A 27,913-nucleotide genomic window follows, 5' to 3' on the forward strand; every position below is an offset into this window, starting at 1 on the left:
TACGGAAGAAAAGAATGAGGTGGGATTTGATAATAACCTTCAGCTATCTGAAGGCGGGCGGGGGAGAGGGGGGTTCCAAAGAGGATGGAGAAAGGCTGTTCTCAGTGGTGGCAGATGACAGAACGAGGGGCAGTGGTCTCAGATTACTGTTGGGGAGGTCTAGGTTGGATATTAGGAAAAACTGTTTCACTAGGAGGGTGCTGAAGTGCTGGAATGGGTTACCTAGGAAGGTGCTGGAATCTCCATCCTGAGAGGTTTTTAAGTTCCAGCTTGACAAAGCCCTGGGTGGGATGATTTAGTTGGGAATGGACTCAATGACCTGAGGTCTCTTGCAACTGTACAATTCAATGTTAAATTGCCGGATACTCTCCATTATTTCCTCGATCCATGAAAATTTAAATAGATAACAATTGAAATAAAAAAGCTTAAATAAACATTATCAGTCAAAATTTATTTTTAAAAAATCCAATTCTGTCAAATCTGTGTACAGGTTGGACTTCCCTGGTCCGGCACCCTCGGGACCTGACCGGTCCCAGATGAGGGATTTTGGTGAACCAGTGGAGGTAATTTCTTTACTACCCCCTGCCTGGTCGGCTGGCCTCCTAGCGTCTCCTCATCTGCTGCTGGTCTCACGGCTCTGGCGACCCTTCTGGGCAGCCACGTGCTTTGCTGGGGCTCCAGGACCCGCTGGGCAGCCGTGTTCCGTGGATCCCTGCCCCAACATGCTACTGCAGCTCCCAGCTCCGTGAGGCAGCCACGCGCATCTCCCAGCCCTACTGGGCAGACATGCTGCCATGTGCTAACAATGGGCTCACTGAGGGCAGCCCACTACCCTGCGGGCCACACAGGAATCTTGGCCACTTGCCCTCCACCAGTACTCTCTGTTCCTACAAAATCTGTGCCAGACCCATGGATGTTCCTGGACCAAAGAATCCCAGTTAAGAGTTTCAACCTGTATGAGGAAATGCCTTGCATGAATACATTCCACCAGGAATGAACATTATGTTGTCATAACGGTACATGAGAAATTCATACCACCCTTTTCAGTTGCCCTTCTACTGCATTCTGTGTGCCTTTTTCATGTAAAATTGTCCTAAATCTATATGATGACTCCTAAATATGTTTTATATTTACTCATTTTATCTGCTTAAGTATTGCTTGTAAATTTTACAGGAGCCCCAAGATGTAAGAGGGTCAGCAAAATCACCCTATTCTGGGGTTTTGCAGAGGCTTCCCAATATACCTTGACTGCAAAAGGCAACCTGGGGTCAAAATTAATTAAATTTAAAACAAAGATTACTTGTATCTCTTCCTTCCTGTTGTTAGTGGCATGCTGTGCATAGGTCCAATTAGGTCCATTCATAATGGGAAAGAAAAACTCTGATCAAATCTGGGTCAGCCTCTTCTAGTTTTCCATTTAAAAGTGGCCTTGCTATGAGGCAATTAGGTCACTGACCCCCAGTCCAGACTATCTCTTTTTCCGTGAGCCATGTGAATGGTTAATCCAACTCTTTCACGAAACACATTTCAGATAGGCTACTGAATAATACTTAATATTTTACAAGATTGCCTTAAGGATTTAAAAAAAAAATACATAAAGTCAAAGACATTCCCTCATTTTACAGATAGGGAAATTGAGGCAGAATTATTATGACCAAGTAGGTAAAGGGATGTGAAAGGTTAACTGGTTATCTGGTAAGCATCACCCTTAAAGGGTGATGCTTACTGGTTCTGGTTTAACCAGTGGGGGCTGGAGCACCTCCCCACCTGATGTAGGCAAGGGGCCTCTTGAGGACAAGCGCTGCTCCAGACATTCAGAGCAGCCCCTGGTTGTGGTGGTGGGCCGCTCTGGCCTGGCCATGACAGGGTGAGGAGGCCTCCAGAGTGGCCCCCTTAATTGGTTAACCAGTTAAACATGAGGTAAACTTCACATTTAACAAATTTACCAATTACACAGTATTTTACATGCGGTAGTACGTAAGGTAGTTTGCTTCAAAACACACGGGTGCCTTTATAGCAAGGTGCACTAAAGGATCCTAAAACAATCTATGTAATTTAAACAAAAGACAGAACTATGTAGTACATTAAAGATTAACAAGATGGTTTATTAGGTGATGAGCTTTCGTGGGCCAGACCCACTTCCTCAGATCAATATGTGGAAGTGGGTCTGGCCCATGAAAACTCATCACCTAATGAGCTTTCGTGGGCCAGACCCACTTCATCAGATCAATATGTGGAAGTGGGTCTGGCCCACGAAAGCTCATCACCTAATAAACCATCTTGTTAGTCTTTAAAGTGCTACATAGTTCTGTCTTTTGTTTCAACTATACCAGACTAACACGGCTGCATCTCTATCGCTATGTAATTTAAGTGCAAGATGACTTATTTTTAACCTGTTAACAAAAGTGATAAATCCTAAAAAATGCTAATGTTTATAAAGATAAGTACTTTATCTTGAGGAAAAGTGGAAGTGTTTGGTTTTTGTTTTTGTTAAAAATCTGGGTGAGTGGTTGCATTTAATAATAGGGTATAGTTGAAGACACTGCTGTCCTGATTGGAGACCCTGAAAATTATTTCTATCTAATGGCTCCATTCTTTTAAGTAAGGATAAGAATCAGGAAGCCTGAAATTAGAAGTTAGTACCTCCCCTTTATTACCAGCACAGAGGAAGTAGCTGGTTCTATTACAGTAGGCTCATCGCTGCCTGCTGTATCAACCCTTTGGGTCTGTTGGCTCTTGATGTAACTTAAAGCAGCCTGAAGTTTGGATTCTTTCATGTTGGCCTGGAATCCTGTGTGTACTGGGGGCACATAAAGATGAGCTTTAAGCCAATGTTGCATTCGTGCAAGCAACTTGTGCTGTGCACCCCTTTCCTTACGTTTTCAGTATCTCTATGGGTACACAGCATATAGATCAGCACTGTGTTTTGCTTGTGTGAACAGGAAATGGATTGTTTGGTATGGGAAAAGGGATATTGATTTATTGACTTAAAATTCCTAACCTAAAATTTCATCAACTTTTTTTTATTGAATTTTCTCTTGTATTACATATAATTCTTTGTTGAATTTTGATTTTGTTTTGTATTCCTGAGATGGTAGTTTGACCTCTTTCTAAATTAAGCCTTTTGGCTGATTAAAGATGTTAGGCAAATCTCTCTTCCCTTACGTATAAACAAATTCTGTCACTAAACAAAAGTGTTTTGTTCAAAATATTTAAATTGGTTGCCTGTGGTGTATATTAAATTTATTAAAAGAGTAACACATTATAGAGAAGTTTTATGCAAGGATATGTAAAAGATTTTAGTTTTAAAAAGCTCTTCTTTTGACTTGGTGTTTCACAATGCACCTGGGAGATGAGGGCAATAAGTAAACATACCAGGTGGGTTTACTGGTCGATCATTTAAATAAAACTATTGTCCTGGAATTCTGATGACTTGATCAACTGTTTGACTTGATCAACAGTCCTGGTTGTATTCTGGAATAGCTTAGATGTTTATATTATTGGTTACTAGAAGATTTAGTGGCATTGCTCAGGTCCTTAACTCATTTAATTTTTGTGTTTTGAAAATGTGCATGTTTCATTTAAATCATTGCTCTGAAATGAGGCTGGAGATAAGGGGTTCAGTATGCAAGTTGCCCTGGAGAGAGAGGACTACCCCAGCCCTCTTTCACTGTAGCAGCTTGGGGACTACAGAGAAGTGCCTCTGCATGGCCGCTGCAGCAGACACAGCCAGAGGAGGGGTGCATGTCCCACAGCTGGGGCAGGTCCAGGTTTCCTCTGCCCTCTGCACAAATCAGGTGAGGGAGAGCTTCAAACCCCCCCTCCCCTCCCTTAAGGTTGCCTGTGGGGTGGGAGACTTGGAGCTGGGGCAGTCCCGGACCAGGGATGAGGGGAACACTTTCCCCCAGACAACCCTTTCACTTGCCTGGTGAGTCTGTCTCTTTTCTGTATGGTTTTATGAGAAGCAATACCATTCTGGGCACATTGTTTTCCTGGCACACCCAAATCCTTACCTTGTTATAAGTTATGATAAGAGGAAGCAGTGTACTGAATTTGGTTGTCTTTGCTCTTACCATTTAGGAGTTCTTGAAGAAACAAACACATAGACTCATGCATAGGCAGACAAAATCTCTCATCTATACAGTAGATGCAGTCTTTGCTTTTAAAAATAAAATGGTTTGAAAATGTTAATTTATGAAGTGATGGTTTTAGAAACACAGTATTAGCAATCTTTGTAAATTAGTTTTACATTGATTATTATATGAAATTTTTATAACCTTAGGTTGTTTCATGTTTCAGATTGAAGCCTCTTGAGGTTTTCCAAATAACTTGGAACAATAGAATGATTATGTAGGCAGAATCTGTTTAAACTGAATAAATTAGTCTTTGTAGAGTTAGTCATTTGAAGTAAGCTACAGTTTGTTTTTGTATAATTTGATAATAAACACAGCAGTAGGTAAGCTCTCACATTACTATCTATCTTTGGTATTTCTAATGTGTCTACCATCACAGTGCCTTCTTGCCAAATATACAATTAAGATTCTTAGTAAGTGTATCTACAATTGACTATACTTTTCATTACTGTTGTCTTGGTTTTTCCTGAGTCTTGTGTGGGTGAAATGATTGCCTTAGGTCATAGGGTTGCCAGATGGTTGAAACAAAAATACCGAACACATACCCCCTTCTCCCCAAAAAAGGGAAGAAATTCTATTGGGTGGGGGGGAACCAAAGTTGTTGAGCAAAAAAAAAAAAAAAAATAAAACAGCATGTCCCCTTTAAGAGTGAGTGCAGGGATAGGAACAGGGGAGCGGTTGAGCACTAGACCCAGGGGAAGCATTGCTTCGCCTAGATCTTTTGGCTGGCAACCATTTTGTGCCGGCAGCCTTGGAGAACCAGGTAAGCATGGGGGCTGGGATCGGGGTGTTTGGGGGGGGCGGGAGGAGGCCGGGTGCTGAGTGTTTGTAGTGCTGCCAGGTGCGCGGCATTTTCGCCTCCTGGCAGGGGAAAAATTCAGAAAATACTGGACATCACAGGTCTCTGGTATTCTCAATTTTTTTTACTAGACAGGAGGCGAAAATACCAGACTGTCTGGGTGAATACTGGACACCTGGCAACCCTATTAATTCAAACATAGAATTTATGACTACAGCAGCTCAACTCCCTTTCCCTCCTCTTACTCTATCCGTTATTTGCTTATTTCCATAGAGAGACAAATGCAGAGGGATAGCCTTGGAACCATCTTCCTAACCACTCTTGCTAGGAGGAAGACCAGAAGATGTGGAAGGAGAGGGAAGCTCAGTAGCTTTCTCCCAAGCTGGAAACAATAGTGATGGCTGTTGAAAAGCTTTTTGGCTGCCTCTCATGCTGGGAGGCAGATTCCTTCTGGTAGAAGAACTCCCCTGCACAGCAAGCACTGCTTAATGCAAGATGCCTGCCAATTGGGGTCCAGGTTGCCCGTGCACATAGTTTAGGGGGAATCTTGGTTTTTATCTTGCCAAGATTCAGGGGCTTAATTTAGAAATTTAAAAATATTTCAGATTCTTCTATTATTGCAGTATATTTGCATGAAGGATGATGTTGTGTTGTATCCTAAGAGCAGTCAGGTTTGGATCTCCTGTTAGAAGTTTAGCCTTTAGCAGCTATCTGCCAACAATCCTTTGCCTCCAGCTTCAATAAGCTTCATGATGGTCACTGATATATGAATCTTTCTTGGTAGATGCAGCTTTCTCAGTATAGCGTGGATGGATATAGGGTCTCTGAAATAGCAGAAGTCTCCTAGCAGTTTGTATAAACTATTTCTTCTCTTGTGCAAGCCATTTTAGCTGCACACTGCAAGTTCATTGAAAAACTGGTTTAAAACATTATGAAGCATGTGATTTCCCCCCCCCCCCGCCCTGTCAGATTAAAACCAAATGTTACCAGAACTCTCCAAAACACTTTTCAGTGAGGGCTATTTTAATGACAAAATTCAGATTTCTTCTTCTTATAGTTAAAGCTATTCATGAAAAGTTACAAGATGTATATATGGGGAAGATTTATGCTTTTCCTCTTGCATCCTTTTTGTATTCAAAGGCAGCTTCAACAATTTTTTATTAAACCTCTTTAAAAAAAAATCTTCTGGCAAGACCAAATTTGGAAATTTCAACAAAATGTTAAATACCCTTTATACTATAATAAATCGGGTTGGAATTATTGCGGCATCTCAATGTCCAAGAATAGAAGACATGACACAAACGTAATTATAGTGGATACTGCTGCTCCTGCTACATATGTTGTCTGTCCATTCTAGCATTTATCATGCCATTGACTTTTTATTTCTGTTTCCCTGTGGCTTTCACCCTCAGTCCCACTTCAAGTAAATTCACAGTAGCTCAGTGCAGAGGTGAAGGATCATAAATCTGTGGCTTAGGTGTTCTTTCAATGATTTTTAAAGACTGAAGTGATTCCAGGTAATGCCATTAATGTAGTATCTTAGGGTACGTCTACACTAGCCCCCTCGTTCGAACTAGGGAGGCTAATGAGGGCGCCCTAAATTGCTAATGAAGCGCGGGATTTAAATATCCCGCGCCTGATTGGCATATTTCTGTCCGGTCGCCATTTTGGAAACTGACTAGCCCGAAGTAACTGCCCGTGTCTACACACGGCAGAGAAGCGGGATTTCGAGAGAAACCCCTTAGTTTGAATTAACTGTTAAACCTCATTCCATGAGGAGCAACAGTTAATTTGAACTAAGGGGTTTATCTTGGAATCCCACTTCTCTGCCGTGTGTAGACGCGGGCAGTTACTTCGGGCTAGTCAGTTTCCAAAATGGCGACCGGCCGGGGCTATTTAAATCCCGCGCTTCATTAACAATTTCAGTCGCCCTCATTAGCCTCCCTAGTTTGAACTAGGGGGCTAGTGTAGACGTACCTTTACAATCAACATATGCACCAGAAATTGCTCTTGGATGAAGTCCTGAGTTTTACCGTTGAGTTAATAAAGTTAAGATTTTACTCTTTAAAGTTTGTTTATTGTTACAGTGGTCTATGTAGATATATGAAGGCTATCCCCACCCAAAAAAAAAAGACCTTGTCTCTTCCTTTCGTCCTAATTTATTGCCCATATTTTATAAATTCTTCAGTACTCATAAGTTTGGTATTAAAATCTGTGCTATGAAGGTAACTTGAGCTAATTTGGGCTGTTGTCCAATATGTGCAGCTCTGCAGTTCTGTCATATGAACAGTGAGTGGGTCTGAGGTGTATTAAATAGGAGTCAAGGAAGAGGAATATTCATTTATAAATTAATACTACTTCAGTACTGTAAGTTTTATGTCTGTATAATTATGTGATTGTACTTTAAAATCGTTGAATATAATAAAATACAAGAGGGCCTTTTCTACCACAGTTCTGAAATTCAATCACTTTGTCCATTTTTTTTCTTTTTTTCCCCCTCTACAGAACAATTTTACAGATGGCCGATTGCAGCACAGTTATAAATCAGGCTTAGTACAGAAGGGTTTATATATTCAGGCTAAGTACCAGCGGCTACGTTCTGCTGGTGTAAGGGGATTTACCACTTATAAATTCAAAGAAGGATTTTTGAGGAAAGAAAAGGTGAGTCGGATTAAAATTAATTTTCCCTAAACTTTTTGTGTTATAAAATGTGAGTATCCAAATGGTCCACTGCTATTTTAGAATCCACGTGATGTTGTTTTTCTAGCTTGTATGGATATTCTTTGGAATACTAAACTGAAATTCTTCCTCTCCTCCCCCCTACTCCAGGAAACTTGATAACTGAGACTTTTAGTTGTTAGCTGTGGCCTTTAACATTGCTTCTCTTCTGAAATCTCAGTTTTGGCAATCTCCTCTGTAGTTCAGCTGAGCTGATTTTAAGTGGAAAAGCTAGTCCTTAATGTTTGATAACATCACAGCCTGATAGATTACAGCCCCTAGTTGTCTGAAGACTATTTAGTGTGTCCTTTCAAACAATTGTTAACTACATTCTGTTGTATAAATGTGTTGTTTTTCAGCACATTACCCAAGGATGTAAGCCAAATATTCAACTTAAAAATCATCTAATTCATATGCATTGGAGTGCTATATTGACAAACAGCGTACAGTAGGGGTTCTCAAACTTTGTGATACCACGACCCCCTAAAATGAAAAATGATTTTGTGTGACCCCCCTCCCCCCCACTGCCCTGGGTCGCTTCCTCCCCCCTTCTCACCAGACTCCTTGCCCTCCTGGAGTTCCTTCAAGACATTTGCGGTCCTCAGTGCCCTCCCCCCTACATGCTCCTTCCCCCCTGTCTTTCTCCTCTGTGCCTCTTTTCCACTCCGCATCCTTTTGGTTCCCTCCTCTCATCTCCTCTCCTCTGACCCCCACTTGCCCTTATTTACCTCCGGGTCCTCTGCCCCGACCCAGTCCGGCTGCCTGAAGGACCCTGCCCTCTCCCAGCTGGGGAACTGTTCAGTCACCTGGCAACCGTGCCTCAGCTGGCCCCTCGTGCATCCGCACCTGCACCAGCCTCACTCTCTCGCTGCCTTGCCTTCTCCTGCAGCTGAGCCATGCTCCTGGAGTCCTAAAGTCACGGCCATGCTGCACGGCTTGCGGGCAGCTGCCTTCCGCTGCCCTGCCACTCTGTGGCCTGGGGGAGAGGGGTTGCAAGTGAAAAACCGAATCCAGCTGCGACCCCCCTCTAAGTTGCTCGCAACCTTCCTCCCCTCCGGGGGGGGGGGGGGGGGGTCACAACCCTCAGTTTGAGAAATGCTGCCCTACAGAGCAATGCATGCCCTTGTTTACATCGTTAGATGCACTGGGATATATTATATATATTCTTTGTGCATAAAAGGGAGACTGAAACTGCTTAAAGCAGGGATTGGATGACTTGAGTGAATAACTCAAAAAGTAATCCTGTTCTGTTCACTATCTCCCATGTATCTGGCACCAGCCACTGTCAGAAGACTGGATACTGGGCTAGATGGACCCAGTATGGCCAGTGTTATGTTCTTAAATTTGGTATATTGGGGCATATCTAGACTACGCAGAACGGTTGAAAGAGGATATGCAAATTCCTTCGTCAAAAAGCCGTTTTTCCTCAAAAAAGGAGGTTTATGTGGCTTTTTGACCGGGGGCTTTGCCGAAAAAGCCTCATCTTAATTACTTTCACTTTCGAAAGCTCTGCTTTCAACAGTGCGATTGGAAGAAGATATGCAAATTTGCATATCTTCTTTCGACTGTTCCCTGTAGTCTAGATGAGTCCTTTAAGTATTTATATATTTGTTTATAAACTTACTTAATGGTACGACTTATGTTTTTAAAATACTCAAATGAGTGGTAGCACTCTACAGAGTTGTGTGCTATGGAAAATGGAGAATTGTTGGGGTACCCTGAATTGCTAAGGTCTGTCATCAGTATATTTGTAATTTTGACAGGGAATAGTCTGACATAATTAGGAGTGTCCATGTTATAATAACTTTGTAGGGTGCACGGGACAACCCTGTTGTAGCACCTGATGGAGTATCATGTTGCAGCTATTGTAGAATCATGTCAGGAATACTATAAGGATTAGTAACAAATAGGGGACCTGAGTATTACCATAGCATCCTAAAGGTCCTATTTGAACAGTCTTAGCATAATCTAAGATGTATCTTCATTACTTGTTTTGTAACCATGGTGTCTGTTAAATGTGCCAGGCAAATGTTTTTGGCATGGTAAAGTTAATGATGTAGATAAAGTCTGTGTGTGCTGCAAAGGCAGTACACTGGAAACAGGTTGTGCTTCTCACATCACCAAACTGTCCTGACCATTCCTTTTTAAGATCTCTGATGAATACCACATATGCTTTCTAGATGGAAAAAAAATGACTAAAAGATCAATTCAGAAGGATTCCATATTCTGAAAATTATAAACTTGTGCTATAATAAAACAAATGTACAGTTGTTTCCCTGTAACCACAGGGCAGTGACATATATTTGCTAAGTATCTTATTGCTATTTTACACTTGAATGCTAGAAATTCTTGTCTAAAATCCATTAAAATAGTCTTCATAAAATTTGGCTGCTAAAAGTTATAGCATGAATCTTTGATCAGTATAATTAGGCTTTTTTAAATATTAATTGTATAACCAATAAAGAAATCTAATATCTCTCCGTCACAGCAAAATAAATACTGTATCAAAATACAGGAAAACCACTTAACTAGCTGGAAAACTTTAGAAACGGGCAAATTTCTGAGCTGAGCAGAAAACTTGTTAAAAGCAAAAAAAAAAAAAAAAAAAAAAAGAAAGAAAAGGAAACTGGAGCTTTGAGCCAGGCTGCTCCTCAGATGCTCTTTCCCCACCCCTGCCAGATGTGCATGCAGCATGTACCTGGGGGAGGGGCGAATGGCTGCTCTGCTGCCTGATGATAGGCTGCATCCCAGGCCCCCCCCCCCCCCCCCCCCGCAGCTCCTGGCACCCCTGCGGCTCACGCCACCTCCGTGCTACCTGGCCTTCCCCCTGGCAGGTCAGCCCTCTGCGACTCCCAGCAGCTCGGTACCCCCGCAGCTCATGGCAACCTACGCACGCCTTCCCCCCCCCCCCCCCCCCCCATAGATCAGCCCCCTCGCGGCTTCCTCCCCAGCAGGCTGCCCCACCACCATCTCCACCCCCCGGCTTCCACCGCGCACCCCTCCTCCCCCAAACCAGGCCACATTCCAGCCCCCACCCTGCTCCCACCCCCACCTAGGATACCTGGAATTTTTAGAAAACCGGTGCGACCTAATCCCTGGGCATTCTGGATAACACAGATTTTACTGTATGTGATGTGGCCTTGTTCCCTACATGTCACTAGCCGTTCAGAAAGCTTCATCATGGCAACATGTTATTACATTTCAATAGTTAATGTATTTTACCCACAAAATAAACTTGTTAAATAGTTGATATTTGTTAAAATGGGTTACAGTTGATATGATATACATGGATTCCTTAGAAAGTACTAGTATAACGTGTTGATTGCTAAAAGCTGATTTTTAAAAATGTGAATGTCCCCACTCAAGTTGTACTTCAGTGTTGAAAGCAAGCAATTTAATTATTTTAGCTAAAGAATTTTTCCAAAAGCTTCTACTGGAAACAAAATTCTGTCACGTTTTATAACGGGTTGATGATTAACAGCTTTATTAAACAAGTTTGTTTTCAAACCCAGCAAGTCAAGAAGTTTCTTATAACAATCCCTGATATGCTCATCTTATCATGTCTGAACCCTTTATAAACTATAATTGTGGTGTTCATATGAATAACCAAATTCCATATCAACAAAAACTCATCTTAAATATACATTTAGATATTCAAAACAATAAAATGACTGTTTATTCACCACGTTAATCAACATATTTTCAGTTCATAAGTATGTTAACAAATTTTGATTGTCTAGAATAGGTACTGTTTTGAATGACTGCTCATGTGCGTTCCAATGTGTGTGCATATGCCTCATGCATGATCGTCAGACTTTTCCCTCGCGGTACCCATTGTGTTGGTTGTGGTACCCCTGTGGTGAGGTCTTGCAGTGTAACATATATACTCCTGCCAACCCAACTCACACTTCAGTTCCTTTTTGTTACCAGTTGGAGCTTCTGACTTTGTGATACCACGACAAGTAGTTAGTCCTAGTTTAGCTTTGCTCTGTGTGTGTGTGTGTGTGTGTGTGTGTGTGTGTGTGTGTGCGCGTGTGTTCTAATTACATAGAGTAGTAAGTTTAGGGGGGTTCCTCCTCCTATTGTTTATACTCCTGCAGTGTGCAGCAACCTAGGGTTTCAAGCAGTGTGCGAAGTGTGGCAATCATTTCCCCAGAAGGGATCCTGAAATTGCCTGTTTGAAGTGTCTTGGAGAGGCTCACCTGCCTGATAAGTGTAATGTCTGAAGGGGTTTAAGTCATGAACCAAAAGGGAGAAGGTCTAGCGGCTTAAGTGAGCATCATGGAGTTGGCACATAGGCCTCAGCCAGCCACTCCAATGCCATCTGTGTACAGTGCACTGGCCTTGGGGCATGAGACTTCAGTGCCTTGTCCTGAAGAGTGGTATCAACACCATTCTTTGGCACAGAAAATGGACTTATCCTCCTGGCACCAGTCCCATTCCCTGGTGCTGTGCAAAATGATGGACGGGGTCAGATCTCCCTGCAGAAGCAGGGATGTTAAATTGTGTTTAATCAGCTAATTGAGTAGTTGATGGAATTTCCATCAAATACTCGATTAGTCAGTAAGAAGGGGAGGTAGTCACTGCAGCTGCAGCTCTGCAGTTCAAATGTAGTAGGAGGTGGGCATGCAGCAATCTAGCTCCCACTATATTTGAACTGCAGAGCCACCGTGGGATTAGCTCCTGGGGCAGTGTGTACTGGGACTAAACAGGCCTGTCTCATGCCAGCCCCAAAGAGCTAATCCCGCTGTGGCTCTGCTGTTTTTAAACTGTAAATTTAACTACAGTAAGCACCACTCAATTCTTTCTATGTTTAAAAGGCAGAGGCGCAGCTTGGAACCCAGCATGAGTGGGGACTGCGGCACCTCTGCCCTCTCCCCGTCCTTCCCCCTGGCACCACGGAGACAGTGCTGAGGGGAACTTGCTTTTAAGTTGGCTCCCCCGAGCACCAGCTCCTGCTTCCTCCCCACGATAGAGAGGCAGGAAGGGGAGGGGGGAAATGCGAGTAGTCAACTATTTGACTATTCTTTTACATCCCTATCCAGGAGGTGTAGTAAGACCCCAGAATTGGCCTGCATCGCTCCCAGCCTACGTGGGCTGAGTGCTTCAACCCCGGCACTATCGATTCTGGCCCGACAAGTGGTCCATAAAGTCTGGTGTTGGTGGACTCCCCAATGCTGTTGGTAGTGGAAGAGGACTTTGAAGGACTTTGACCTTCCCTCCATGCCAGACACTCTTGAGGCTTCATGGGACCTCATTGAACTGATGGTGACGGCACAATTCAAGGCACAGCACTTTCCCTCAATGGCACTGGTGGCACTGGTCTCAGTGTTGTCATTAGCACCACCATCTGCACCCATGTTCACAGCAATGGTAACGTCAGTGCACAGTGCCTGCATGGCACAATTGGCTCCACCTCAGATCCAGACTATGGCTGCATCGCACAGCATTGGGATCTCTTTGGCACTATGGGAAGTCCACTGCCATGCTCAGTGCCTGCTCACCTCTGGAACTGTCTGGGTCATAGTACTGCTTCTGGCATCAACACCAGGAGGCACCAGCACAGGCCTGGTTTTCACAATGGCAGGTGCCCTTTTGGATACGTCGGTGGCACCTTCCACTTGGGGGCTATATTCTGCCTCAGCAGTGGCCCTAGCCCCACCTCCTGTGTAGGACCCGAAGGGGAAGGAGAACAGGCTCCCCAACTCCCAGCTTGCAGGTACCGTGGAAGGAGAACAGGTGAACCAGGATGATCTGGTTCTCTTGGTGCTCTCTTCTTTATCGTCACCAGATGAGGCCATGGCGGGTACCACCCTGTCACTCTATGGACTCTAGAGTCCACCAGTTGGTGCACAACTGCATGTGGCTCCTTGGGCACATGGCCTACTGCACCTATGTCCTGCACCATGCCCACCTGCACCTATGCCTGTTCCATGTGTAGTTGCCATCAGTGTTTAAGCCCTCCAGGAGACCCCCTTGACCGTGCTGCCGGCAGCCGGGTGTGTACTTGCTGTGCTGTGGTATGTACTTGCTGGGCTGTGGTGACCCCTGCTGTCTGGAGCAAGACCCAGCAGGGAAAACCTCACTAGGCAGAGGTAATGCCAAACTTGTTGAACCAGTGGCCAGACACCCCCCATGGAGAGGAACAAAGGGAGGTGGATGCTGCCCTGGCTGGGGGGCAGGGCTGGAAGTTAGTGAGTTGGTGGCTGGCTGTCGGAGGGCATGGAGGAGAGCCTAGGGGAAGGGGCTGGAGTTTAGGGGCCCAGTCTCCCCATCTCAAGGGGGCCTGAGGCATCCTAGCCCAGTTCCTGTAACCAGATTACATCTGTGCTGCGCTGTGCTGGAGGAGCAATAAACCACCCTCAATTCCACTGGCTGGTGCAGTCTGTTTGTGCCATTTCGGGGTGCAGGAGACGGGGAACCCCCAACGTGCCGTCACACTGGGCAATCCCTCCACCGGTGGATGCAGCCTCAGATAGTGTCTGCTCAGGTCCTGTTCGTGGGCCTGCAGCCAGAGATCACCCTGGTGATGGACGATTCGAACACAGGTTGAGGGGTGCCCCTAGGTGATTTTTGGTCTTGCTCAGAAATATTGTTACATATCAATGTCCAGGAGCTCAGGGTGATCCAGCTCACTTGCCAGGCGGCCCGGCCTCACCTGCAAGACGTCTGTCATAAACATGACACACAACACCATAGCGATGTTTTAAATTAATGATGGGGTGGTGCTCTCTCTGCTTCTCTGTGCAAGGAGGCCATCAGCCTGTGTGATCTCTGCATTTCTCACAACATTCATCTGCAAGTTTTACAACCTTGCAGATCACCTCAGACAGTCTTTTCAATCCCACAAGTGGTCTCTCAAGGTAGATCTGTCTCTAATTTCTGAGAGTGGGATCATCCCCGGGTGAAGCTGTTCGCGACCCACCTACACAGGAAGAGCCTGCAGTTCTGCTCCTTTCAGGGCTGCAGCCGGGGGTTCCTTGTTGGATGCTACCTGTCGTGGATGCAGCAGTACCTGTATGCCTTCTCCGGGTGCCATTAGTACTGAGGGGACTCCTCAAAATTTGACAGGACAAAGCAGTGGTGAAATTCATAGCACCAGCGTAGTTAAGGCAACACTAGTTTACCACACTGCTGTCCCTGTCAGTGACCTGGCCCATGACACTCCCTCTGGTTCCCAACCTGTTGATGCAGGAGTTTGGCCAGCAGAGCGCTACCTGATCCTGGAGTTGCTCCACCTCATGGCACGGAAGCTCCATGGCTAAACCTCCTTCAGCTCCAGTGCTCTGACTTGGTCTTGGAAGTCTTAATGGGCATCTGAAGCCCTTTACTAGGGCTACTTATCTTGCCAAATGTGTCTTGACTCTCCAAGAGACCAGAGTTCCCCTGCTACTGGACTGTCTCCTTTATCTCAAACACCAGGATCTGGCTGTCTCGTCTATTAAAGTATACCTTGCAGCTATCTCCGCTTTCCACCCAGGTTTGGGAGTGAGGTCCATCTTCTGGGACCTGATGGTAGATCATTTCCTTAAGGGTCTAGATTGGCTTTACCCTCAGGTGAGGCAGTCGTTATTACCATGAAACTTGAACTTGGTGGTCTCCTGGCTCACAGACCAGCACAGTCATCTCGGCGCAAGCTTTGTGCGCGGTCTTTCTGGCGCAAGTCCTGATTCAGCACGTCTGCAGGGCGGCTACATGGTCTTCAGTGCATATCTTCATAACTCATTATACCATCATTCAGCAGTCTTGGAATGATGCAGTGTTCGGCAGAGTAATACTGCACTTAGCAACGAGTTGAGGTCCAACCCCTTGTCTGTACAAACTGCTGGTAAGTCACATATTGGAATGCACATGAGCAATCACTTGAAGAAAGAATGATTACTTACCTTTTGTAACTGTTGTTCTTCAAGATATGTTGATCATGTCCACTCTAAATATCTGCCTTCCCCTCTGTCAGACTGTTCAGGCAGGCAAGGACTGAAATGGGAGTTTGGTCAGTAGAGGTATGTATATGCAACACCGCAAGGCATTGCCACAATGGGGGCCACAGCCAAACCTGATGGGTACTGCTAGGGAAAAGTCTTTCATTGATCATGTTTGCAGTGCATATGCACATACGTTGGAATGGACATGAGCAACACGTTTCAAAGAACAACAGTAACAAAAGGTAAGTAGCCATTCTTTTACAGATTTTAAGAGTGTTTCTAATTATTTGTATTAAAATTGCTGCTTTTGCAAGATACATGTACCTTCTGGGGGGTAAGCCACAAGTTCCCAGCCTGTATTGCTCTGCAGATATACACACAAGTAGCCCAACTGATATTATTGGGACTGTTTCAGTATGTTAAAGGGGTTCACAACCGAGCTGAGAGAACAAAAGAACAGACTTAAGTGTGTTGTACTCTACCCGTATTTGTTTCTGGTACCAACTCTGACAGTTTAGTATATTTTCATATTTTTGGCCAAAAATTTCAAACTTGGATAAGCACTTAAAGGTGTAAAAAATAAGCTTACTGCTTTTCAAAGATGCTGAGTTTCTGCTGACTTTGGAAAAGTTAGTATATATTGTATGATTTACTTTTGCCTTCTAACATTGACTTGAAAATGTACCAGTCCAGGCACAATTCATACTCCCCCACCCTTTGCTATGATGTAAAATGACTAAAAAACTCTACAGTTGTACCAGTTTAAAATATTTTGTCCTTGGTATGTAATTTTTACAAAGCTGATTCTTTATTCTTTATTTAATCAGCAGTGTGGACTCTTTAGTAAGAAATTTTGTGCATTATTACATACCATAGAGTGAAAATTAAAATTAATAAAAGTATGAATTGCTAGAGTTTTTTTCCATTGTTGTGACCTAGACATAACAACTTTTTCCTCTTAATAGGAACAGTCAGGCATTGCCACAGAAACCTGAACTATTATCCTGAAGTGGAGTACATACAATAACACGGCAAGGGAGCATCAGTTTGTTTTTGACAACTTTGTCAGGAATTAAAAGGGGAGAAATGAACTAACACTGTAACTGTCTTGATAAAATAACTATTTTTCAGTAGTGGAATGCTGCAGAACTTTTTTACACTTTTAATAATTGCTTTTAAATTACAGCATTCAATTGAAAAGTTGTAATATGGTACCTTTAGTTCCTTTTGCAGGAAGTCTCAAAAAATTGAAAGGAGTCTTATTTATTGAATACTTTTTCTCTAAGCATGATTTTATGACTAGAACTTGAGTTGTTATACCCAGAGGTTTATATGTTAAAGAGTTTATTGCTTACATAATAAAAAAAAGGAAAAAAATGTGCCTGAATTAATTCAGTGATAACATATTGGCTCAGGACACTCCAAACAATGACTTCTTAGGTTGTTCAGTAGAGTTTATAGCTCTCTTCAGTGATTTTCTTAAAACAATCTTTTGTATTTCATTTTTGCTTTATACTTAGTGGGTTTTTATATATATAAATTTGTAAATAGAAAAATTGTAACAGTTTCCAACATTTGTTAGAAATCTATAATGGTATGTAGGTATGTCATGTATTACATGGCTGTAGCTTATAACCACACAGAGATGTTTGGGTTAGTTAGAAGACTGGTTGACAGTAAGCAGAAATATTCTGTCACTTTTTCCACATACATCATTTTGTGATTAAGCAACACATTGTCTTATCTTCTGCTATAAGTGACTTCCTTGATTCTAAAAATGGACTTAAAGATATGTAACAGATAAGAGGAGTTTTTAAAAGCATTATCTAAAACAGCTCCATATAACTGAAACAATATTAAAAAATTTATAATTTTTTTTATTAAAATCCTATTCATTTTCCACATTTAGCACCCTCAATATTATGCTGAATGCAAAAATCAAGCAAGCTGATATGTAATAGAATGCTCAGATCTAAGGCCATATTGTGTTCATTTCCCATTTACAGTTTGAGCCTTAATCTAGATGGTGTGTTGTTTTAAAGATTTATTTCAGACTTATTACAAGTAGGCTAAAGATATATAAAAAAATAATTTTTCCAGGGGGAAATCCCTAATTAATTTTAAGAAGAAAGTTATTGTCATCCAATATTGTGTATTTTAATAATCTCTAACAAAATAATAATAGCCATAAGAGTACACATTAGAATCTCATTTATGGAATGTATTCAGAAAGCTGACACGGCATGTGAAAATACAAAGGAAAACACTTAGCTTTTTGGAAGATCAGTTTATAAACTGTACATACTGCATGATTTTTCCAGATGCCTTCAGTAATAGGAGTATTTGACTTATTGAAACTCCTAAACCATGGTTCAACTGTAAAATGGTTAATATGCTGAAATCTTCCTAAAAACTTTGAAATACACTTTGGTACATAGGTTAGTCCTCATGTAGGATAATGTTCAGTACTCATTAGCAGGGCTTGCCAAGCGGCAGTGAGCCCCGTTCGCCAGCTGCGCAGTTCTGCGCTCTGTGCATGCGCAGATTGCTCTGCGCCGGCTCTTCCGGGGTGTAATCTACTCACCACAGGTGAGTAGATTACATTGTTTGTCGAGCCCTGCTCATTAGTATAACTATGATTCACTTAAAGCATGGGTGGGCAATAATTTTTGAAAGGGGGCCACTGAAGTGGCTGCGAGCCAACCTGGAAGGGACGGGGCCTTGGGTTGAGAGCTACCTTACCAAGAGCTTTGCTTGGCTTGGAGTCCCTACCCCCGACTTCTGGCCAATGGAAGGGACCTGGAGCAGATGGCAGGGTGCTGGGGCTAGCCTCCTCCCAGAGTTGTCTGGGGTGGAAACTTAGAATTCACATAACATGGCTGGCAGCTCCTGGCTCCTGTGCTAATTTGTTTCCTGGAAGGCACCTATCAGGCACAAGCCCCCTTTGCATAGAAGAAGTTGAAAGGGCTTGCACCTCCCGGGCAGCTCCCAGGCAATGGGCCTGTGGAACCGAGAGCTGCAAGGGTTTTCAGTTGATTCTATTTAAAGGGCTTGCGCCTGCCGGGTGGCTGCCAGGCAACACAGCTGCCCAGCAAGCGCGAGCCCCTTAAATAGAAGGAGTTGAAAAGGCTTGTGCATCTCTGGCTCCCAGGCAACACACTAGGGGGTGGGACCTGGAACTGCCTCGCAGGCTGGATCAAAACCCTAGGTGGGCCTGATCCATCCCACTGAGAGGGTTTTGCCCACCCCTGAATTACAGACTTAAATGTTGTCTTCTGTGAGTGTTTCCAAGAGCTGAGTGTAGGATTTAGGTAATGCACATATTCTTCTCTGTTGTTTAGAAATCATACTACTTTTTCAGGAACTTTTAGTATGTATAAGCCAAACAGAAAGCATTTCTTTGTAATAGTAAATATTAGATTGTCTACAGTGAACCTGTCCAAATTTTGGCCCGATTTGTGCTCAAATTGTCCAACAGTTGTGCTGTTTCTGAATGTGGAAAACTATCTGTAAACAAACATACACACAATAGATTGTGAACTGATGAAAGAGCATTGCTTTATGGGGCAGTACGATGTTGTATTACTGCTGAAAGGTTTTCATTAATGTTGTCACAAAAGTCCTGAACAAAAATTATATTTTGAGTCAAATAGAAAAAATGGTTATATGAGACAACTCCTTCATATGTGATAAAGGAATTTGATACTGTTGTGGGAATACACAATATTGGTGTAGCTAGACATCTAAGTTCACACATTTAATGTAAAAATTCCAGTTTTAGAAATATGACTTCTTAGCTGACTAGTATGTTTTGCTGATTATACATATGACACTGGGTAGCTTTATTTTGTACTTCAGACATTTCTGTGCACGGTTTTAAAAGACAATTTATGGTAACACATTGCACATGATAAATATTTTAGACTGTAGGCATTGTAATTTTATAAACTTTTTCTAGGCAGTTGGTGTCAAACACTGATAAGTCATTGTTCTTTGATTTGCTTTGACATGCTTTTCTTAAAAGCTCATCACTTGTACAAATTGTTGTTTACTAATAATTAAGCAATGCTAATTCAAGATTCTTCTGCATTAGTTTAATAAATTGGGTGTAGAAATATTTTAGCCTACAGGGTTTTACAGAAATATATTTGCATTCTAGGTCTTTTAAAACAGTCTTACTGGCTACTTGCTGTTATTCAGTGATCTAGCTGTGTTGCAAAGCATGTGCTGTTCTGCTAATTGGGGGAATGTTGCAGAGATGACTCCCTTCACATTGTGGAAAAACTTAATTACATATTGTGTGATAACAAATCTTTATACGCAAATGTACACACACACACACACGGTCAGTATTGCACATTTGACTGATTTCTGTGTCACCGTATATACTCGAGTATAAGTCGACCTGAATATAAGCCGAGGCACCTAATTTTACCCCAAAAAACTGGGAAAAAGTATTGACCCGAGTATAAGCCTAGGGTAGGAAATAAGGCAGCCTAGGGTAGGAAATGAGTCGGGGCAAAAGCTGCTCCGGTGCTCCCGGTCTGCTGGAGACCGTCTCCAGCAGACCAGGGGCACCGGGCGGGTTCCCGCGCTTCTGAGGCTTTGCCAGAGCAAAGCCTCAGAGGCGCGGGGAACCTCCGCTGCTGCCGCTTCAATCTGGGAGCCTGTGGTCTGCTGGGGACGGTCCCCAGCAGACCACAGGCACCCAGATTGAAGTGGCAGCAGCGGCGCTTCCCCGCGCCTCTGAGGCTTTGCTCTGGCAAAGCCTCAGAGGCGCGGGACCCCCGCTGCTGCCGCTTCAATCTGGGAGCCTGTGGTCTGTTGGGGACCGTCCCCAGCAGACCACAGGCTCCCAGATTGAAGCGGCAGCAGCGGAGGTTCCCCGCGCCTCTGAGGCTTTGCTCTGGCAAAGCCTCGGAGGCGCGGGGAAGCGCCGCTGCTGCTGCTTCAATCTGGGTGCCTGTGGTCTGCTGGGGACCGTCCCCAGCAGACCACAGGCTCCCGGACTGAAGCCGCAGCCGCGGGGGGGGTCCCGCGCCTCTGCGGCTTTGCCCGCCTCAGTTCGAGATGCTGACTCGAGTATAAGCCGAGGGGGGCATTTTTCAGCACAAAAACTGTGCTGAAAAACTCGGCTTATACTCGAGTATATACGGTCAGAGGGATACACCTGCTGAGAATAACAGACTGAAATATCAAAAGGTGGAAGAAGGAAGTTGGTGAGTTTTATAAGAAAAATGAGACCATAAAAAATATTTGGTGCCTTAACACTGCATTAAGGGAAATAACCTCTTGCTGTACAAAAAGAAAATGTCATTCTTAAAATTAGTTTGATGGAAATGTGGGCAGGAGACACATGTGGATTACAATAGCCACTTTGTTTCATGATGCAAGTAATTCTCAGCCTCCATATTGTAGCTTACCTAAAAGGCAGAATACATATGTACTTTTATTGGAAAAGCCAATTGATACTACTTTTGTGAAGTGCTAGCTATTGAATATGTAATTAAGTGTGACAGCCATTCTTTTTAATTTTCTTTAAAATTGTGTAGATCTTTATTGTTAAATTGCTTTCAGTCATCTCAAAATGACTATACTAGAATGATGCTTGTCATATTCCAAATAGGTATTTTTATAAAATGAAATGTTTAAATTATTCTTCACCGGTGTCCAAAAATGCAGAGTTAATATGATCAAAGTTTCATTTTTCAGTGTGTAATTGCTTTGGCGCATACATTTCTGAGCAATTGAAATTGTACATTGCATGGCTATACCCCTAAATTAATCTTTTGGAACTTTTGATGGTCAGACTCCCAAAGTTAAAAACATTGTGGTAGTTAGTTGTAAAATTAGAGAGCCAATGCACTAGTAGAGCTCTGCCTTATCCTCTTGTGTGTGATTTATTTTTAAGAACTTTTCAAAATTCAACCATTTACTTTATGTAAAGGACTTGGTTATATCCAGGTTTCGAGACCAGAAGACTACCTCAATGCAGATGACTAATTTCTTTGGGGATCCACCTGAAGGCCCAGTCTGGACTCTAATTATACCTAGCTGTCATCTTCTTTTCCACGGCCTCTGGATGAAACAGACATTCAGCTTCCTCTCTCTGAGCTTAGAGGTACACAGAGAAGCAAAAGGTTGAAGGTCTTTGTGAAACTCAATAGCAAAGTAAGACCTTTCAAAACTGGCTTTTCAGCCCTTGGAAAAATGCATCTCCATCTTGACTCAGACGTGGTGAACAGAGAGAGGGGGGATTCGGTAGAGTGATTAAGATACCCATGGTAAGTGATAAGGATGACTTCGAAAATACACTTGGCTTTTCAGTATTCACCTCAGAGGACAGAAACAGCATACAGTCTTTATTAAAGTGTGCTTTATCCGCTGGAAGAATCTCCTTTTCCAAAGCCTTAAGAGACAGCTTGCCTCTGTTTAAACTGATATTATTGCCACCCTTGCCAAGTTTTCTATATGTCTTGGTAAAAGCAAAAATCTTAGAATTTATACATCTCCCAGTGCAGGAAGAATGGGCAAAAACTTAGTGCCTAGATATGTGCACATATCTCTTGCCTGTGACATGACTTTATTCTATTGGTGCAAGATAGGAAGATACTTGGTGCTTCAGAATTCCTGCAAAAATAAATTGCTATAAATATAATTTAAAAATAGCAACTGCAAGAACTATGAATGCTTACCTACAGCTGTCTAACTCCTCATTAGACTTTTAGGAAGCAGTTGAATGTTGACCACAGTCTCATCTCAGTCTTGGGTAAGAGAAAATTTCAGTGATAAGGAATTGACATAACCACTTTTATAACAAAGTGCTTAGCCTGATTCTTGAGTAAGTGCTTAGGCATGTGACTTTTAGCACAGCCTAGTGCCTTCTTACTTTCTTCATTTGCTTTCTCACCAAACACTATACTAGTCATTGCTCTGAATCTTGTCTGAGTCATTTATCTCACATTGTCTTGAAATGTTGGTGTAATATTCTGTAAATAATTTAGTTTCTAATCTTACTTTGTGACTGATTTCTTTTTCTCATGATTTTTTTATTCCAGCTAATGGGGTTTGGAGGAAGGGCTTTCCCATTGAGTTGCTGCTTAAGTAAGCAATCCTTGGAACAACAAAAGCTCTTTTTCTGTGGTTAGACATTATCAACGGTTTTCCATCCAGCAGGGATGTGCCTAACTGTCCATTTTTAATAAATGTTTAAAGTAAACCCCATCTGTACTGCAGTTCCTCTCCATTAAACCTTTTAAAATGAAGTTTAATATTATTCCTTGTGGTATGGATGGGGCATAGCATTATTTTTAAATTTCACTATTAAGTGTAAAACTTACTAAAGTGTGCCTAGTCTCCTGATGTACGTAGGGACTTTGGAAAATGTTACCCTATGTTTAATAGTTTCCTGGTCATTAACATATGTATTAACTCTCAAGTATGCATTTGTTTGACTATGTACAGATACCATATTAATATACAGATTGTTTCTAGAAACTATAAACAGATATTTAAACACATTTTAAGTTTTTAGAGTTGCAAACTGTTTTAATGAGTTGTTTTAGTAGCAGGAATTGATATGTGTATTTACTTCAAGTAGTATCCAGTTTTCCTTAGAAAAAATTCTAGATTCTATAAAAATACCTGTGTACTACATTGCTTTTTTTCTTAAGGCTTCATCCACTGCTCTTTTGTGAACGAAAATCTTCAATCCAGTTCTAATTTTGGATACATTTCATTTCTGGCTAAGAGAAACAATATTACCTCCCCTCCCCCCCTATTTTATATTTCTTGTCTTTATAATGCCCCAAAATGTTCTTAAATTTTTAGAACAATGTTTGGCTACTGTGATGGTGGATACAATAGGAAACTCTAGGACAGGCTCTGAATATATCACTTATTCCATTCAAAAGATGTTGCTATATTCTTTTTTATTGCTTATTTGTACACCACTTATGGGAAGAGTGCATTTGCTGTGTGTGTGTGTGTGTGTGTGCGCGCGCGCGTACACGTACATATTTCTGTTGAATGCGGTAACAAACTGAAGCCCATCCATGTTATCTTACACATACTGGATAGCAAAGTAAAGATCGGAAATGAACCAAACTGTTCTGTAGAACCTCTGTGGTTAGTAATTCCATTCTCTAACAATAATAATAATAATAATAATAATATAGCAGTCAGAATATATTTCTGATCACCTTACCATGATGGTGATAGTGATTGTGAAATGCTCGCAGAGTTTAGAGAACCCATTTTAAAAAGTAATGGGGATTTCAACTATCCCCATATTGACTGGGTACATGTCATTTCAGGACAGGATACAGAGGTAGTTTCTTGACACCTTTAACTGCTGCTTGGAGCATCTAGTCCTGGAACCTACAACAGGAGAGGTAATTCTTGATTTAGTTCTAAGTGTAGCACATTATCTGGTCCAGAGCTGGACAGTTTGGAAATAGTGACCATAAAATAATGAAATGTAATGTATAGTGGGAAAAGCACCACAACAGTCTAAAACTGTAGAATTTAATTTCAGGAAGAAGGACAACACAAAAATGAGGTTAGTTAGAAATTAAAAGATACAGTGCCAAAAGTGAAATCCCTGTAAGCTGCATGGAAAGATGTATACGCCCAAATTAAAAAGAAAACCAAAAAAGTGTTAGCATGATTAAACAAAGTAAAAGAAGGGGTGTGAGAAAAAAGTATTGCTTTGAAAGTGGAAGTAAAATCCTAGTGAGGAAAATTAGAAGCATAAACAATGGCAAATGAAGTGTAAAAATTTAAATAGGAAGGCCAGAAAATAATTGGAAGAACAGCTACTCAGAAATTAGGAGCAAAAAATTAAGTACATCAGAAGCTGGGAGCCAAACAACCAGTTGGGCCACTGGACAATAGAGCACGCAAGCATGATAAGGTCATTACGGCGAAACTAAATAAATTCCTTTCCTTGGTCTTACAGATGAGAGGGTGAAGGAAATTCCCAAACCTGAGCCATTATTTTGAGGTGGCAGATCAGAGGAACTGTCACAAATTGGGATGTCATTAAAGGAGTGTTTGGAACAAATTGATAAACTAATCTCTCTCTTTGTCTGTCTGTCTGTAGGTCCATTTGTTCAAGAACTCCTCCTAAACAGTAAAAGCTAGGGCCACCAAATTTGGATACATCTAAACTACATCCCTTTTTCGATAAAGGGGTATAAATTAGATGTATCGAAATTGTAAATGAAACCAGGATTTGAATTTCCTGTGCTTCATTTACATATTAGCGTCCATGGCTTTTTTTTCTGAAAAGCCGCTTTTTGGAAAAAAAAAATGCAGTCAAGATGGGGATCGTTCGAGAGAAATGCTCCGTTTTGAAAGATCCTGTAAAAAATAACAAAAAACCACGGCCGCCATTAGGTAAATAATGCATGGGAAATTCAAATCCTGGCTTAATTTACAATTTTGATATAATTGATTTACATCCCTTTATCGAAAAAGGGATGCAGTTTAGATGTACTCTTTGGTATGCAGCTTCCTCTTCTCCTAACTTAAAGTAATGTCAGGGTTTGCTTATACTAGGACAACCAGAAGACCTGGGGAAAGGACTGTTTTCCCCAAAGTGCAAAGGAAAGGACAACTGTTAGGGATACGATATAAGAGGGTACACTGATGGACCGCAGGGGGGAGCTCTCCTGTAGTGTGTCCACTGGGGGCAGCCATATCACCGTGGGAGTGGCCAGCAAGGCTGAGTCTCCAACATCTTGCCTGCCAACACACCAAGTAGCCCTCCTGCTCCAAATCCTTTCCCTCTACCAGGCCACAGCACCACAGGAGAAGGGAGGGAAAAGAAAAAAGGTGCCTGGTGGCTAGGGGAGAAAAAAGGCTCCTGGTGGAAAATTGCCCTGGTGATTGGAGGGAGGTTGAGAGGAGAGTGTGTGCTTGTGCTGGATGGGACCTCCCCCCCCCCCACCCTGAGGTCATTCTCACCCCAACCCTCACTCTTGCACCCCTCACTCCCAACCTCCTGCACATCTTCCCCACATGCCCTTAATTCTAACACTTCCCCCCCCCCCTTCACACATACACTATTAGCCCCCTGCCCTGAAAAACCTGGGCAATGCTGAGTAAGTCTGTTAGTAAGAAATAAGTCACTAGGACAAGATGAAATTCACCCAAAGTTATGAAAGAACTCAAATGTAAAATTGTAGAACTAACAACTCTGGTTTGTAATGTAGCCTTTAAACCCGCTTCTGTACCAAATGACTGGAATATAGTTAATGTGATGCCAGTTTTTTAAAAGGGCTCTAGAAGTGGTCCTGGCAGTTACAGGCTGGTTAGTCAAACTAGTACCAGGCAATTTGGTTGAAACTATAGTAGAGAACAATTGTCAGATACAAAGAGGAACATAAATTGTTGGGCAAAAGTCAACCTGGTATCTGTAAAGGGAAATCATGCCTCATCAATCTACTAGAATTCTTTGGGAAGGTGGATAAGTGGGTTCCAGTGGATAGTGTAAATTTCTAGAAAGCTTTTTGACAAAGTCCCTTCTCCAAAGTCTCTTAAGCAAAGTAAGCTGGCATGGGATAAGAGGGGAATGTCCTTTTCATGGATTGATAAATGGCTAAAAGATAGGAAACAAAGGAAAGGAATAAATGTTCCTTTTTCATAATGGAGAGAGGTATCTAATGGTGTCCTGCAAGGGTCTGTATTGGCACCAGTCTTATTTAACATATTAATACATGATCTGGAAAAGGGGTAAACAATGAGATGGCAAAATTTGCAGATACAAAACTGCTCAAGATAGTTAACTCCAAAGCAGACTGTGAAGAGCTTCAAAAGATCTTACAAAACTGTGACTGGGCAACAAAATAGCACATGATTTTTAATGTTGATAAATGCAAAGGAATGCACATTGGAAAACAATCTCCACTATAGGTATAAAGTGATGAGGACTCAATTAGCTGTTACCACTTGAGAGAGAGATGTTGGGTGTCATTGTGGATAGTTCTCTGAAAACATCCACTAAATGTGCAGCAGCAGTCAATAAGGCAAATAGGATGTTAGGAAACATTAAGAAAGGGGTAGAAAATAAGACAGCGAATTTTACTACCTCTTTATAAATCCTTGAATACATCTTGAATACTGCATGCAGATGTGGTCACTTCATCTCAAAAAGATACCTTGTCATTGGAAAAGATTCAGAGAAGGGCAACAAAAATGATTAGGAGTATGGAACGGTTGCCATATAAGAAGAGAGTAGTAAGACTGGGACTTTTTACCATGGAAAAGAGATTACAAGAATTGTATGATTGATGTCTGGAAAAACATGACTGGTGTGGAGAAAGTGAGGAGTTATTTACTCCTTCCCATAACATAAGAACTAGGGCACACCAAATGAATAGGTAGCAGGTTTAAAACAAAAGGAAGTATTTTCATCTCACAACACACAGTTAACCTGTAGAACTCCTTGCCAGAGGATGCGGTGAAGTCCAAGACTTTAACAGGGGTTAAAGAACTAAATACATTAATGGAGAATAGGTCCATCAATGGCAATTGGAGTATGGCTGTTCTTGCGGTGTAGATAATACCCTGAACTTTTGACTTCATTTGGAGCTAATGCCTTACTGTTCTTATGGCTAGTATCAAAAGAGACACGTGCTGAAACTGTAGTGCTGGAAAGGTATTTCCACACTTTCTGGTAATCCTTCAAATTAAAAAAAAAAGGGGGGGGAAAGCCATTGTAACAGGGATGATTGGTTATTTAAAGAGAACTTAAGCATTCATTCATATTGTGGAAAGGTGAGTCATTTAGTACGTAGAATCATATAATACTAGAAGTGGAAGGGACCTCAAGAAGTCAAGTCCCAGTCCCCGGCCCTTACGGAATCTAGCTGATATTCTGTTTTGTGTTGTGTGAGACTTCAAATGTAAATTCTTCTTGTGCAGTTTGTACTGTTGCATTTGTATGTAAAGACAGGCTCTCCTGTGTTAAGAGATTCCTCTGCTTGCCAGCTGTGGAAGAATGGCTTCAAGAAATTTTCCAGTGCCATTGCCTGGATTGAAAAGTGTGAAACAATAAAATACAGTTCAGTTTACATCTCTGCTTTGCTTTTGATGGAATTACATTAATGGACAAGCCAGCAAAAGGAAATACATTTCTATTCTTTCTTTACTGAAAATTGAGTTTCACAATTTTAATTACAGATATGCCCAATAAAAGCAAAGAAAACATTTAACATTAGCCATTCTGTGCAATGTTTTATTTTTCTGAACATGTAATTATTCTTTTCCAAAGTAAAATTTAAATACTTTTAAGCTGGTTCAGTTTAAACTGCTTGAGCACATGAAATCATTTT

At 42.0% G+C, this 27,913-nt stretch overlaps 1 protein-coding gene and 1 long non-coding RNA gene across 8 annotated transcripts in view; both read left to right on the forward strand.

Annotated features, from left to right (window-relative positions):
• BCLAF3 (BCLAF1 and THRAP3 family member 3) overlaps window positions 1-27,913 on the forward strand; it is a 124,211-nt gene that overhangs the window by 61,242 nt on the left and 35,056 nt on the right. For 2 of the 7 annotated variants that reach the window (XM_075913540.2, XM_075913528.2), the window contains 2 exons: window positions 7,438-7,593; window positions 16,541-20,105. In XM_075913540.2, coding sequence (XP_075769655.2) covers window positions 7,438-7,593; window positions 16,541-16,570 — 186 coding nt within the window. In that variant the 3' untranslated portion in view covers window positions 16,571-20,105. Of the gene's footprint in view, window positions 1-490; window positions 2,095-5,205; window positions 5,696-7,437; window positions 7,594-15,607; window positions 15,818-16,540; window positions 20,109-27,913 lie in introns of those variants that run through there. The other 5 variants (XR_012898455.2, XM_075913563.2, XM_075913554.2 and 2 more) reach the window with 5 other exon arrangements.
• Window positions 20,607-27,798, forward strand: LOC149525706 (uncharacterized). The gene is made up of 2 exons (XR_016348189.1): window positions 20,607-21,859; window positions 22,634-27,798. It is a non-coding gene; the product is annotated as an uncharacterized LOC149525706 (long non-coding RNA).

The sequence above is a fragment of the Pelodiscus sinensis genome, chromosome 1 (genome assembly GCF_052426305.1).
Source record: "Pelodiscus sinensis isolate ZL-2025 chromosome 1, ASM5242630v1, whole genome shotgun sequence".
Taxonomy (NCBI): Eukaryota; Metazoa; Chordata; order Testudines; family Trionychidae; genus Pelodiscus; species Pelodiscus sinensis.